General features: G+C 47.4%; 1 protein-coding gene across 1 annotated transcript in view; it reads right to left on the bottom strand.

Moving 5' to 3' along the window:
• The window catches only part of DNAH3 (dynein axonemal heavy chain 3), a 211,951-nt gene that overhangs the window by 5,645 nt on the left and 191,230 nt on the right, over window positions 1-15,076 (bottom strand). Inside the window, exons 56-59 of the mRNA XM_054453424.2 lie at window positions 14,209-14,325; window positions 10,184-10,338; window positions 5,787-5,954; window positions 2,717-2,859 (exon numbers count right to left, since the gene is read on the bottom strand). Coding sequence (XP_054309399.2) covers window positions 2,717-2,859; window positions 5,787-5,954; window positions 10,184-10,338; window positions 14,209-14,325 — 583 coding nt within the window. The remainder of the gene's footprint in view (window positions 1-2,716; window positions 2,860-5,786; window positions 5,955-10,183; window positions 10,339-14,208; window positions 14,326-15,076) is intronic.

Genomic DNA, 15,076 nt, shown 5'->3' on the forward strand with positions numbered 1-15,076 from the left:
GAAAAAAAAGGGGAGGAACGTTAGAGTACTGCTTGAGATGATTAATCCTGACCATTGTTGGAAAATAAGATTGGTTTCCCTGTTCTTTTTTTCTTTTGAGACAGGGTGTCACTCTATTGCCCAGGCTGGAGTGCAGTGGTGCAATCTTGGCTCACTGCAACCTCCACTTCCCAGGCCCAAGCAATGCTCCCTCTTCAGTCTCCTGAGTAGCTGGTTCTACAATGCCCAGATAATTTTAAGTATTTTTGGTAGAAATGGGTTTTGCCATGTTGCCCAAGCTGATCTCGAACTCCTGAGCAATCTGCCTGCCTCAGCCTCCTAAAGTGCTGGGATTACAGTGCTGGGTGGAGTGAGCCACCACGCCTGGCTTGCTGTCCTTTATAGAATGCCCAGTGGTAAAGGCCAGTGAAAGCCCCTGCAATCACCAAGAAGGGGCTCCAGTGGCCTTAGAGGAGAATGACAGCAGAGGAGGGAAGCCATTAGTTTTGGTGTCCAGTTGGACAGTCCAGGACTACAGTCCATCATGCTAAGGTGTCTCACAACAGAAGTGGCCTCGTCCTAGGCTCATACCCCATACCTTGCTTGGTCCCTGCTACGGCCAACTGCCTGTTGACTCTAAAGAGTAACCCTAGGCCAGGCGCAGTGACTCACACCTGTAATCCCAGCACTTTGGGAGGCCAAAGTGGGCGGATCACCTGAGGTCAGGGGTTCGAGACCAGCCTGGCCAACATGGCGAAACCCCATCTCTACTAAAAGTACAGAAATTAGCCGGGCGTGGTGGCAGGTGCCTGTAATCCCAGCTACCCAGGAGGCTGAGGCAGGAGAATCTCTTGAACCTGGGAGGTGGAGGTTTCAGTGAGCCGAGATCGTGCCACTGCACTCCAGTCTGGGTGACAAGAGCGAGACTCTGTCTCAAAAAAAAAAAAATTAAAAAAAAAAGTAACTTTAAAACTCAGGAAGCCTAACAACTCTCAAATAACATTCCTCCAGTCCCCTGGTCCTCTGGAATCAGGGCTGTCCTTAAAATGAAGCAATGACCCAATGACACAGAATAGAGGCAGTAACACATGGAGTGTCTGGAGCAGCAAGACCTTGGTCTTGGAAGCAGAAGTGATAAGTTTTAGCCCACTTGGCTCTGAGTCACTTGAGACCTACATCAAATCACAGTCATCTCTGGACCTCAGTTTCCTCATCTGGCCTAGATGTTCTTTGATAACCCTTTCAGTTTTGACTATTCAGAAATCAAATCCAGGTGATCCCACTGGGCTCCATGCTGTAGTAACTGGAGGAGAAGAGGACTAGAATACAAGGCCAGAGATCCTTGCCCCATGGCCAGCCTATAATACCCCTAACTGTGTGGTAGAGGCACTAGGATGAACGTCTCCCACCCCTTTCTAGATTTACCCAGATTTCACATATTGGATAAGTACATGGGCTCTGGAATCAGACTTAGTTCTGGGTTTAAACTGAGTTTTCCCGTTGAATGATTGAATAACTGAGCAACCTTGGGCAAGTCTTAACCCTTCTGAATCTCAGAGTTTTGTTGTTTTTTTTTTTCTTTAAGAGATGGGGTCTTGCCATATTGCCCAGGCTGGTCTTAAACCCCTGGGTTCAAGCAGTCCTCCGGGCTTGCCTCCCAAAGTGCTGGGATTGTAGGAGTGAGTGATCATGCTCAGCCTCAGTTTTCTTATTTGTAAAATGCAGGTAGCAGGATTAGTAACTGGACATATTTCAAAAGACTATTGTGTAATTTTTTTTTTTAAGGGATAGGGTCTTTCTCTGTCACCCAGACTGGAGTGCAGTGGCAAGATCATAGCTCACTGCTGCCTCGAGCTCCTGGCCTCCAAGAGATCCTCCTACCTCACCCTCCCAAGTAGGTGGGACTGTAGATGTGCACCACCATGCCTGCCTTTTTTTTTTTCTTTTTTGGAGAGATGGGGTCTTGCTTTGTTGCCCAGGCTGGTCTTGGACTCCTGGCATCAGGTGATCCTCCCTACTCTGCTTCTCAAAGTGCTGGAATTACAGGCGTTAGCCATTGTGCCCAGTCCTATTACATACTTTGAATGAGACCCATGCATAGTGTTTAGAACCATATCTGTCACTAAAGGCTCAATACAAATGGCTCTAGGCCAAGTGCAGTGGCTCCCACCTGTAATCCCACCACTTTAGGAGGCCAAGGCTGGAGGCTTCCTTGAGGCCAGGAGTTCAAGACCAGCCTGGCCAACATGTCAAAACTCCATCTCTATAAAAAATAAAAAATAAAAAAATTAGCCAGCGTGGTGGCATGTGTCTGCAGACTCAGCTACTCAGGAGGCTGAGGTGGAAGGACTGCTTGAGCCCAGGAGTTTGAGGCTGCAATGAGTCATGATCACACCACTACACTCCAACTTGGGCGACAGAGAGAGACCTTAACTCAGGAAAGAAAAAGAAAAGTGGCTCTAATGACTACTTTTACTATTAGCCTGTGCTTGATACTGGTTTTAGCCTAACTTTATAGATGTCACATGAATGAATGGGAGTAAATGAATAGAAGGAATGATTCAACCCAGGGTCAGCATGTGCTGGGGATGGTCCTATTCACAGCCCCTATTCACACCCCTAATATGGGTGGGGCAAACCACTTCATCTGCATAGCAACCCCTTCTCAGCTACTGCCTGTTAGATCCTACTCCTCACGTTCCAACTCCCGGGATTCAAGCTACATCATCTGGCCCACCTGTTGAATCTGATGAGCTCCTGCCTTAAGACGGTGTTCATGGATTCCTCATAGACCACGGGGTACAACTTCATGACCTCTTCCAGGTCAAAGTCTTTGGGAAGCTTGGAGAGAATGTCTTGCGCCAACTCCTCAACCACTTCCTTAAAATACAGGCAGAAGAGAGGTGAGAAGCAAGCCCTACAGGCTGTGGCTTTGGATAAACTTGAAGTACTGAGCATCTGACTTTTCAAATGTATTCTGTGGAACTTTCCTGAGAACTCTCCAACAGAAGCCATTTCTGCCTCCGGTGGGGAAAGGAGTCCCTCATTACCCCACCAGCCTTGGGGAGGGCATCGCCCCTTGGCCCAGAGTAGAGTCCTGTCCTTGGCAGGGCACGGTGGCTCACGCCTGTAATCCCAGCACTTTAGGAGGCCGAAGTGGGTGGATCGCTTGAGTCCAGGAGTTTGAGACCAGCCTGGGCAACATAGCGCAACCCAGTCTCTACAAAAAATACAAAAATTAGCCATGTGTGGTGCTGCTTGCCTATGTTCCCAGCTATTTGGGAGGCTGAAGCAGGAGAATCACTTGAACCCAGGAGGCGGATGTTGCAGTGAGCTGAGATCTGGCCGCTGCACTCCAGCCTGGGTGACAGAGGAAGACCCTGTCTAAAAGTAAAAAAAAAAAAAAAAGAGTCGTGTCCTGACACCTCAGGCAAGAGCCGAAGGGCCAGGAAGGGAAATCCTGCTCTGCCAGTTAGCTTAAGGGCAGCACTGAGCCTCTGTCTTCAACGTCACACCTGGGTGAGAATCTCCCACAGCCTCCGACCCCTGAGGATTAGCTCCTGGTGCCATGGGGCCCTTTTTCAGTGCCCGTGACACCTGGGAAGGCAGCAGGCCATTATTCAGCATTGAGCAAGAAAAGCACAGAACCCTCAGCTTAGCCAATTAGGGAGGGGACAGGCCTCAAGGCTCAAGGAGGAACAAGACCTGAGTGTGGGAGAGACAGACACCCTGTGGTCCTGTGGATGTGGGAGGCTGGGATGCCTACTTCTTTCCCTCTTCCCACTGTGAGGGGAATTTCCACTTCTACATCAGGATCCCCCAACCAGGGTGGTTTACCTTCATACCAGTGATACTTAATGGCACTAGGAACCAAATCATGAAAGCAAATTAGCAAGTTCTACGTTGGGAGGGGTTAAACAGGAGGTAGCTTGGAAGGTGGAGAAGGGAAGGGATGGGAGAGGAAGCGGGTGGAGTCAGGAGACGGTGGCTCTGGCTCTGGCTCCGTCCTTGATTTCATGAAAGCCTGGAAGCCAGTCACTTTATCTCTCAGTATTTGTTTCTCTCTTCATTTGTAGACTTAGGAGGGTGGCCTGGGTCAGGGCATCACACAGAGTGGACTGGGACTACTAGAGGTACCTAGGATTTTAGGTGTTTCCAGGACACAGAAAAATCATGTCAAGTCACATGGTGAGAAAGTTACTCTTTCAGGTTTTGGGTTTTTTTCATTGTTGTTATTGTTTTGAGATAGTGTCTCACTCTGTCGTCCAGGTGGGAGTGCAAAGGCACGATCACAGCTCACTGCAGCCTCGACCTCCTGGGTTCAAGTGATCCTCCTGCCTCAGCCCCCTTAGTAGCTGGGACTACAGGCATGCGCCACCACACCCAGTTAACTTTTTTTAAGACAGGGTCTCACTCTGTCGCCTAGGCTGGAGTGCAGTGGCGTGATCTCAGCTCACCGCAGCCTCAACAGCCCAGAATCAAGCGATCCTCCCACCTCAGCTTCCTGAGTAGCTGGGATTACAGGTACACGCCACTGAGCTCAGCTAATTTTTTTTGTGTGTGTATAGACAGCGTTTTGCCATGTTCCTCAGGCTGGTCTCCAACTCCTTGGCTCAAGCAATCCACCCACCTTGGCCTCCCAAAGTGCTAGGGTTATAGGCATGAGCCATGGCGCCCAGCCCTCGGTTAACTTAAAAAAATTTTTTTTGTAGCGATGTGGTCTCCCTATGTTGCCCAGGCTGGCCTCGAACTCCTGGCCTCAAGTGATCCTCCTGCTTCAGCCTCCCAAAGTGCTGGGACTACAGTTGTGATTCACTGCACCTGGCCTCTTTTCAAGTTCTGACCATTCTTCTCTTTTCATTCCTCTCAAAAAGAAAGTTTTGGGTCAGTGCCAATTCTTTGACACTCACACATCTTTTTCCTTTTAACAAGAAGCCAGCAAAGCCTCAGCTCAGGGGCTTTGGCCAGCAACATCATCTGGGAAGAACTTAACAACTGTTCATGCTGGGAGCAGTGGCTCACGCCTGTAATCCCAGCACTTTGGGAAGCCAACGCAAGCGGATTGCTTGAGCCCAGGAGTTTGAGACGATCCTCGACAATGTGATGAAACACTGTCTCTACAGAAAATACAAAAAAATTTAGCTGGGCATGGTGGCGTGTGCTTGTAGTCCCAGCTACTCAGGAGGCTGAGGCAGGAGAATTGCTTGAGCCTGGGAAGCGGAGGTTGAAGTGAGACAAGATCATGCCACCGTGCTCCAGCCTAGGTAACTAAGCCAAACTGTGTCTCAAAAAAAAAAAAGAAAAGAAAAGAAAAGAAAAACAACAACAACAACAAACAGAAACCAAAAAACACCAACTGTTCACTGTTCAGCTTTCATTTTCTTTTTGTGCCTATCATGACTTTATGGAAATGATGCTGGGTTTCCACTTATGGTTCTAATGTGTAATCTTTTAAATCAAAAAAAAGAAGAGAGTTAGTTTTAAAACATTACGTAGAAAAAAAAGCAAAAGAAAAAGAAAAAAAGCAAAAAACCCATTATGTAAACGGAGTATAGGTGATAGGTGGATATAGCAGAAAACATGAAGGTTATACAGGAATAGCTGACATTTTGGAAACGCTGGTTCCCTTGCAGCTCTGGATATAAGGACTCCCGGCAGTAAGGCCACAGTGCTCCTTCCCTGCCCCTGGCCAGGAGGCTGCCAGGCCCCCACTCTCTGCCTCTTGGTCATCCTCCAATCCTGTGTGTCCACTGGATGGAGAACTGCCTGGGAAATAGGATTAAGTCCCCTTTCCCGAGCTCAGTTACCTGAGGGGACTTGCCACTTTCTCCTGACTGTCTAGGGAGGGTCAGCAGAACCCCCTCAAACAGCTGGTTGGTTTCCTGGTTGTCTTTGGTGATGTCTGCGTTCTCATGGAGGCCGAACACTTCTGGGTGGGCTGTGATGGGGAGGTTCCTGAGATAGTCGATATAGGACTGGAAGGGAAATCTTCAGTTGAAATCAACGAGGGACCTCGGAATCCCACAGATGACTCCAGGCTTAGCAGAACCCAATCAGAACAGGAATCACACTGTATCAGTAGCACAGATCACACACACACACACACACACACACACACACACACACACACACGGGCTGGGCGAACACATCCCTAGCCCTCCCTCATACAGTTTTCTGGGGAGTAGGCATGAAAGCAGATGAGGCTGAATTACCTCTTAGCCCACCCTGGCTTCCTCTCTGCTCCCTCAGTGGACCTGGCTTTGGACCCAGACAGAACTGAGTTTGGATCCCAGCTCCATCCCAAACTGTCAGAGGCATTCGAACCAGAGCGACTCCATCTTGTATAGGGACTGGGTAAAATAAGGCTGACACCTAGTGGGCTGCATTCTTAGGAGGTGAGGGCATTCTAAGTCACAGGATGAGATAGGAGTCAGCACAAGATACAGGTCACAAAGACCTTGCTGATAAAACAGGTTGTGGTAAAGAAGTCAGTCAAATACCCCCAAGCCAAGATGGCCACGGAAGTGACCTCTAGTTGACCTCACTGCTCATTACACACTAATTATAATGCATTAGCATGCTATGAGACACTCCCACCAGCGCCATGACTGTTTACAGACGTCATGACAATGTCAGGAAGTTGCCCTATATAGTCTAGAAAGGGGAGGAACCCTCACTTCTTGGAATTGCCCACCCCTTTCCCGGAAAACTCATGAATAATCCACCCCTTGTTTAGCATATAATCAAGAAATAACTGTAAGTATAATCAGTTGAGCAGCAACCCATGCCATTGCTCTGTCTATGAAGTAGCCATTCTTTATTCCTTTACTTTTTTTTTTTTTTTTGAGACAGATTCTTGCTGTCTCCCAGGCTGGAGTGCAGTGGTACTATCTCGGCTCACGGTAACCTCCGCCTCCTGGATTCAAGCGATTCTACTGCCTCAGCCTGCTGAGTAGCTGGGATTACAGGCGTATGCCATCATGCCCGGCTAATTTTTTGTATTTTTAGTAGAGATGGGGTTTCACTGTGTTAGCCAGGATGGTCTCGATCTCTCAACCTCGTGATCCGACCTCTTTGGCCTCCCAATGTGCTGGGATTACTGGCATGAGCCACTGCACCAGGCCTCCTTTACTTTCTTAATTAACTTGCTTTTGTTGTACTCTATAGACTCGCCCTGAATTCTTTCTTGTGCAAGATCCAAGAACCATCCCTTTGGGTCTGGATCTGGACCCCCTTCCGATAATAAAACTATGTACCCTTGAGCTTGTCATCTGAAACCCCAGTTTCCTTATCTGTAAATAGAAAAACAAGTGTAGTTATGAAGTATAAACCAAAAGTAAAATCTTAAGACCCTCCAACCATCTGAATGGACTTCCTCCTCGTCCGGGGCACTCTAAAATTTAACCTGAAAGCCTGGTTCAGGCCATGACGGGAAGTGGGGGTCAGACATGCCTCATTATGCCCCTCCAGCATTACCATCAACACAGACCTTAAGTCTGATAAGAAACATTTACAATCTAGTTTCTCTGAAGCCTGCTACCTGGAGGTTTCATCTGCATGATAAAACTTGGGTCTGCTCAACCTCTTATCATAACCCAGGCATTCCTTTCTATTGATGATAACTCTTTCAACCAATTGCCAATCAGAAAACGTTTAAATCTACCTATAACCTGCTGGCCTCCACTTCGAGTTGTCCCATCTTTCTAGACTGAACCAATGGATATCTTAAGTGTATTTGATTGATGCCTCACGTCTCCCTAAAATGTATAAAATCAAGCCCCGACCACCTGGGGCACAGGTTCTCAGGATCTCCTGAGGGCTGTGTCACGGGCCATGGTCACTCATATTTGGCTCAGAATAAATCTCTTCAAATGTTTTACAGGTTAAGAAAGAGACTCTTTTCATCCACAGAAGGAATCAGGCCTTGGCATGTGACAGGTTGTGGTGTTATATACATATATATCTACTGGTTTTCATCCATGGTTCCTGGCTTCTAACTCCCCTAGCCCTTGTTACAGTCACCTGTTATAATGTTGGGTGTGTTAGGCCTTAAGGGCAGGCCGCAGGAAACAGAATCTCTCTGACCTTCTCTTTCCCTCCTTTTACCTGCCCCCAAGCAAGACTCAAATCTTCCCCTACCTTTCTGATTGTGAGTCCTTTTTTTTTTGAGACAGGGTCACTCTCTGGCCCAGGCTGGAGTGCAGTGGTGGGATCTTGGTTCACTGCAACCTATGCCTCCTGGGCTCAAGCGACCTTCCCACCTCAGCCTTCTGAGTAGTTGGGACTACAAGTGCACGCCATCACACCCGGCTAATTTTTGTATTTTTAGTAGAGACGGAATTTCACCACATTGGCCAGGCTAGTCTCAAACTCCTGACCCCAAGCCATCCACCAGCCTCAGCCTCCCAAAGTGCTGGGATTACAGGCATGAGCCACTGTGCCTGGCCTGATTGTGAGTCTTAAGATTCCACCTAGAGAGAGAGGGTGCTGCCCTATACTCTGGGGGTTGTCATGCAGCTTCCATAAACACCCAAGAGGACTGGGTGCGAGGAGCTTCTGGATAGCTGACCACGTGGAGGTTCCTGGAGGGTATTTCACCCAGGAAGGGCATGGAAGTTCCCACTCCTTCCGCCATACTTCACCCTATGCATCTCTTCATCTATATTTTTTGTATTATTCCTTTAATAAACCGATAAACCTAAGTATTTCTCTGAGTTCTGTGAGCTGCTCCAGCAAATTAATTGAATTAATTTCAATTAAAGGGAGAGTGGTGAGGACCCCAACGTGAAGCTGGCTGGTCAGTTCTTGAGGCTGGGACTTGTGACTGGTGTCTGGGTTGGGGGAAAGAATTGGGGACTGAGCCCTCAACCCGTGGGATCTGACACTCTCACCAGGTAGATGGTATTGGAATTGAATTAGAGGACACCCAGTTGGTGTCCGCTGCTTAGTGTGTGGGGAAGGGTAACCTCCACACATTTGGTCACAGAAGTCTTCTTCTGTGTTGATGGTGGTGGTGGTTGTGGTGTGAGAATGGTAGAAACATATGATTTGAGAGTTTTTCTGTTCCACAGGTGATCAATAAAAGTAAGCTCTTTTTTTTTTTTTTTTTTGAGACAGTTTCACTCTGTCATTCAGGCTGGAGTGCAGTGGCATGGTCTCAGCTCACCACAACCTCCACCTCCCAGTTCAAGCAATTCCCCTGCCTCAGCCTCCCAAGTAGTTGGGATTACAGGCAGGTGCCACCACACCTGGCTAATTTTTATATTTTTAGAAGAGATGGGGTTTCACCATGTTGGTCAGGCTGGTCTCAAACTCCTGAGCTCAAGTGATCCGCCCGCTTCAGCCTCCCAAAGTGCTGGGATTACAGGCGTGAGCCACAGCGCCCAACCTGTAAGCTCTTTTCTATCCCTCAGATTTATTGTTTTCATCTTCCTTTTGTCATTCCCTGCCCAGTTTTTCTTTCTTTTTTTTTTTTTTTATGAAGTATTTATTGATCGTTCTTGGGTGTTTCTCGGAGAGGGGGATATGGGAGGGTCATAGGATAACAGTGGAGAGAAGGTCAGGAGATAAACACATGAACAAAGGTCTCTGGTTTTCCTAGGCAGAGGTCCCTGCGGCCTTCTGCAGTGTTTGTGTCCCTGGGTACTTGAGATTAGGGAGTGGTGATGACTCTTAAAGAGCATGCTGCCTTCAAGCATCTGTTTAACAAAGCACATATTGCACCGCCCTTAATCCATTTAACCCTGAGTTGACACAGCACATGTTTCAGAGAGCAGGGGGCTGAGGGAAAGGCCATAGATCAACAGCATCCCAAGGCAGAAGAATTTCTCCTCCCAGACAGGGTGGCCACCTGCCCAGTTTTTCTGTTCCTCCCTTTTTGCCACCTTCTGAATCTTTGTCTTCAAGTAGCAATTTCCATCTTTCTCACTACCAAGGCTCCATCTTAATCATCCTTCTCTCTCCTTCCTCCACCCAGATGGATCCTATATTTTGAAACACCTTGTCTACCAAATACCGACCCCTCCTTAAACAGTAGTCATGTCTCTCTTGCAGGCTTTTGGGAATATTGGGAATAGCTTATGGATTCAATTCAGGAAGCCCAAGGTCACCCCTGGGATCCCTGGCTACACTGCTGCCCTGTAGCCATATAGAGATGATGGAGCCCTGTGGGGGAAAGAGGTGGGCCTCCCTGCCCACCCCTTACCTGGTAGGAGCCATGAGGAGGGATGTAGTAAGTGTCTCCAGGAGCGAGGGAGTAATAGTCCTCCTCAATTTCCTTACAGTAGAACATGGACAGAAGTGACAGCAGGAGACGCCGGTCTTTGTCATCAGTCACTCTGCCTCCGTAATTACATTCCCCTGGGGACAACCAACAGAAGGAGAGGTTGAGCCCAGGGAAGGTCATCATGAGCTTGGTGGTTGATGTAAAACACGGCATTCTTCCGGCCAAAGATCTCTGCTGGGACATAGTGATAGGGACAGCAAGCAGGAAAATTCCGGGCAGAAGATGGCGGGACCCCCGCAAGGGCCCCACCCTCAAGCTGAAAAGCCTGAAACCGCAGCCCGAAGTGAGAACTTACATCCCTGTTTTCCCACTTGAATGTTGCCTTTTCCAAAACCACCCATGACCTGCCCCACCCCCGCAACCCATGCCCATCAAAACCCCAGGCTCAGCCAGCAGAGAGAGAGAAGCAGCTGGACATCAGAGAGAAAAGCGGCTTGACTTCAGGGGAACAGCTTGACAGTGTAACTTTGGAGAAAAATCTGGCTGGAGATGGCTGGACTTCAGGAGAAGATTACCTTCCTGCTCCATCCCCTTTTCAGCTCCCTTTCCTGCTGAGAGCCACTTTCTTCGGCAATAAAATCCCCCACATGTACCATCTTCAATTCGTTTGTGCAACCCCATTCCTACTGGACACTGGACAAGAGCTCGGGTGCCATGAGTGCAAGTGCAAAAGTCTGTCACGCTGACCCGCCACTGGGCAGTTAATACTTAAGCTGTCTGGACGGCAGAGCTACAAGAGTACTGTAAACCTTCCTCTGGGTGACAGAGGGAGACTGTCTCAAAAAAAAAAAAAAAAAAAAGACCTGCACTCCAGCCTGGGCAACAAGAGCGAAACTTCGTCTCAAAAATAAATAAATAAATAAATAAATAAAAAATAAAAACAAAAACAAAAAAAAGACATTTCAAGAGAGAGGGAGAGACCACATTCATATAAATTTTATTATAGTATATTGTAATTGTTCTATTTTATTACTGTTGTTGTTAATCTCTCGCTGTGCCTAATTTATAAATTAAACTTTATCATAGGTATGTATGTATAGGATAAAAAATAGTATATATGGGGTTCGGTAAAATCCGCAGTTTCAGGCATCTACTGGGGGTCTTGGAACATATCCCTGGTGGATAAAGGGGGACTAGTGTATATGTTGAGATGGTGGCAGCAACAGTGGTTGGAGCCTTTGCTAACTGTGCCCCTGATAGAGAATTACAATGAGCAAAGACGCTTGCCAATTCATGCTGGAAATGTAGAGTGGGCAAGAAATGGATCTGTGATGTCTTTTATACCCTTTAGGTTTGAGGATTGTTTGTTATCTCAGCCTAACTAGCCTATCCTGACTGGAACAGTTGGAAGGTGACTACTCTCAAGCTGGCTGGTTTATGACTGGCAGGCAGTTGGTCTATGGCTTGTAGGTAGTTCTCTAAGCAGACCATATCCCAGAGCAATCATGCACTCATGCTATGGTCCGAAGAGGAACCCTAGGCTGTGCTTCTGCATGAACTGGAACTGTGGGAATATGGCTCCCTTCTATTTATTATTATTACTAGTTTTAGAGATGGGATCTCGCTGTTTTGTCCAGGCTGGTCTTAAATCCCTGGGTCCAAGTAATCCTTCGGCATCAGCCTCCTGAGTAGCTGGGACTACAGGTGCAAGCCACTGTGTCCAGCTCCAGGCGCACTTCTTTGGACATGTTCTTTCCCCAAACTGAGACCCGCTGTATGCGTGCTGTGTGTGTCATTTGGGGCTTTGTTTTAGGGAACACTATACTGAGTTAAGGTCAGTGTGACCTTCTGGCACTGAACTTAATCACTGTAAAGCACAGTCTTTCAACCTTGGCACTCTTAACATGTTGGACTGGATAGTTCTGTGTTGTGGGGACCACCTTGTACATCATAGACTGTTCAGCAGCATCCCTAGCCTCCACTACTATAACTGCCAGTAGCACGCACTATGACATCCAAAACCATCTCCAGACATTGCCAAATAGCCACTGGGGGCTGAAATCACCCACAGTTGAGAACCACTCCTTTAAGCCTCTGTCTTCGCAGGTGTAAAATGGGGTTATTAACATGGAGCTCATAAAATTACCGTGAAGACTCAATGCATTAATCACAGGTATACAGTGTCTGCCACGTGCCTGGGGAAGGGATTCTAACAAACTCCTTAACATATGGAGCTGAAGAGGAAATTGTGTGTGATCTTGATGCCCCAGTGTTTTAATTAAGCTGCATTTTGACCTTCGGCCATGATATTCCATTCATTTAGCACATGTCTATTTTTATTCCTGTCTCTGGGACTACAAGGCATGTTCCTTGAAGTTAGTGGTCACGTTTTTTTGGTTGTATGTGTGTATGTTTTTTAAGAGATGGGGTCTTGCTTTGTCACCCAGGCTGGAGTGCAGTGGTGTGATCATCACTCACTACAGCCTTGACCTCCTGTGCTCATGCGATCCTCCTGCCTCAGCCTCCTGATTAACTGGGGCTACAGGTGCACAACACCATACCCAGCTCATTTTTATTTTATTTTTTTGTAGAGATGTTGCCCAGACTGGTCTCAGACTCCTGGGCTCAAGCAATCTTCCCACCTTGGCCTCCAAAAGTGCTGGGATTAGAGACGTGACCCACCGCACAGAGCCTACGATCAAGTTTTATACATTTACATTCTTCCATATTATGTACTTGTACATATCGTGGACTAATAAAAGGTTGCTGATTGATTGCTTTCATACAAAACAGCTAGTGCCATTTCTACCTCAGGATCACTTTGCCGGGAATGTTCTGCTTCCTCTATGCCCCACCCAGTCCATTCTTTTCCACTCATAAAACTCCTACTCACCCCCAAAACCCATCTCTTACGCCTTTAAGAAGTTTGCCATGATCATCTCCTCCTCCTACCCCAAATTTAATCATTATGCTGCCCTTCTACTTATAAATGTTTCTCTTGTTGAACTTATTACTATGTTACCTGTTTTTTTTTCTTTTGAGACAGGATCTCGCTCTGTCACCCAGGCTGGAGTGAGGTGGCACGATCAGAGCTCACTGCACCTCCACATCCTGGGCTCAAGCAATCCTCCCATCTTAGCCCCCTGAGTAGCGGGGACAACAGGCATATGCCACCATGCCTGGCTAATTTTTGTATTTTTTGTAGAGATGGGATTTTGCCGCGGCCAGTCTTAAACTTCTGGCCTCAAGCGATCCATCCGCCTTGGTCTCCCAAAGTGCTGGGATTACAGGCATGATCCACTGCGCCTGGCCTATTTTTTTTTTTTTTTTTGAGATAGAGTCTCTCTCTGTCACCCAGGCTAGAATGCAGTGGCACAATTTCAGTTCATTGCAAACTCCGCCTCCCCACTTCATGCAATTCTCCTGTCTCAGCCTCCCAAGGAGTAGCTGGGACTACAGGCACCGGCCACCATGCCCGGCTAATTTTTTGCATTTTTAGTAGAGACGGGTTTTCACCTTGTTACCCAGGATGGTCTAGATCTCCTGACCTCGTGATCCGCCTGCCTCTGCCTCCCAAAGTGCTGGGCTTACAAGCGTGAGCCACCACACCCGGCCAATTTTTTAATTTTTAGTAGAGATGGGGTTTCAATATGTTGGTGGAGCTGGTCTCAAACTCCTGACCTCAGGTGATCCACCTGCTATGGCCTTCCAAAGTGCTGAGATTACAGGCATGAGCCACTGTGCCCCGCTGGCCTGTATCATTTTCTAAAATATTTTTCTTCTTTTGGAGACTGTGAGTAACTCAAGGGTAAAGATTCTATCTTAATTTTTTTGTTTGTTTGTTTCCTTACAATATCTAGCATGATGACCAGCATTAGTAAGAGCTCGATGTTTATGGTGAGGGATGGAGGGAGTACATAAGTGAATGGAAATGGGAGCAGAACAGCAGGAGGGTGGAACATGATACTGGAGGTTTATAGTGGAAAAACCCCTCCCGTAAATACCTGTCAGGTAGGTCAGAGCATCAAAGGGCACCTCCTTGTAGTCATTGAGAAACATCTGGATCTGCCACATACTAATCCTCAGGTCAGATTCGTTGAATTCATAGGGAATATTCCACCCTGCATGCGGGAGAGCAGAGAGAGGCTTCAGTGCTGAGAGCTCTTAATTTCCACTCAAAGACCAAGCTGAGGGAGTTAAGCATCATTATGGATCAAAAGCCTCTTTCAGGCCCATGAATATCAAGCACCGAGGCCAACTATTAGCCTGGACATTTACCGCCAACATGGGAGCCATTCTGCCTGAGAAAACATCCATTCTAAAATCAATTTCCTTATGTACCTCCCCATTTGTTAAGGAAGATGTTAATGTCCTGGGATTTGTGGAATGAGAATTATTCAGCCTGGCAGGAATACGGCAGTAATGCACGGAGCTCCAAAAATAACACCGCAGCATGGCTAGACAGCAGGAGTTACGACTGGGCAACAGAGCCACGTTGGTTCTGAGAATTCCCGTCCTCGAGCTCGTGGGAAAAACTGAATGGCCAGCCTTAAAGAAATGACCACTCGTATATCCAAGGGTATAATGATAAATGCCTATTGGGGGCTGAACAAGTGACATACATGTGTAAACCAGGCATGGTGCAGGATACAAGAAAGAGTATGGGGAAACCTGTGCTCAGTAGGGAAGTTTTTTGTTTGTTTGTTTTGCTTTTGTTTGTTTTTTTATTTGTTTTTTGTTTTTTTTTTTTTTTGAGACAGAGTCTCGCTCTGTCCCCCAAGCTGGAATGCAGCGTCGTGATCTCGGCTGACCGCAACCTCCACCTCCTGGGTTCAAGAGATTCTCCTGTCTCAGCCTCCTGAGTGGCTGGGA

Source organism: Pongo pygmaeus, chromosome 18 (genome assembly GCF_028885625.2).
Source record: "Pongo pygmaeus isolate AG05252 chromosome 18, NHGRI_mPonPyg2-v2.0_pri, whole genome shotgun sequence".
NCBI classification, from domain to species: Eukaryota; Metazoa; Chordata; class Mammalia; order Primates; family Hominidae; genus Pongo; species Pongo pygmaeus.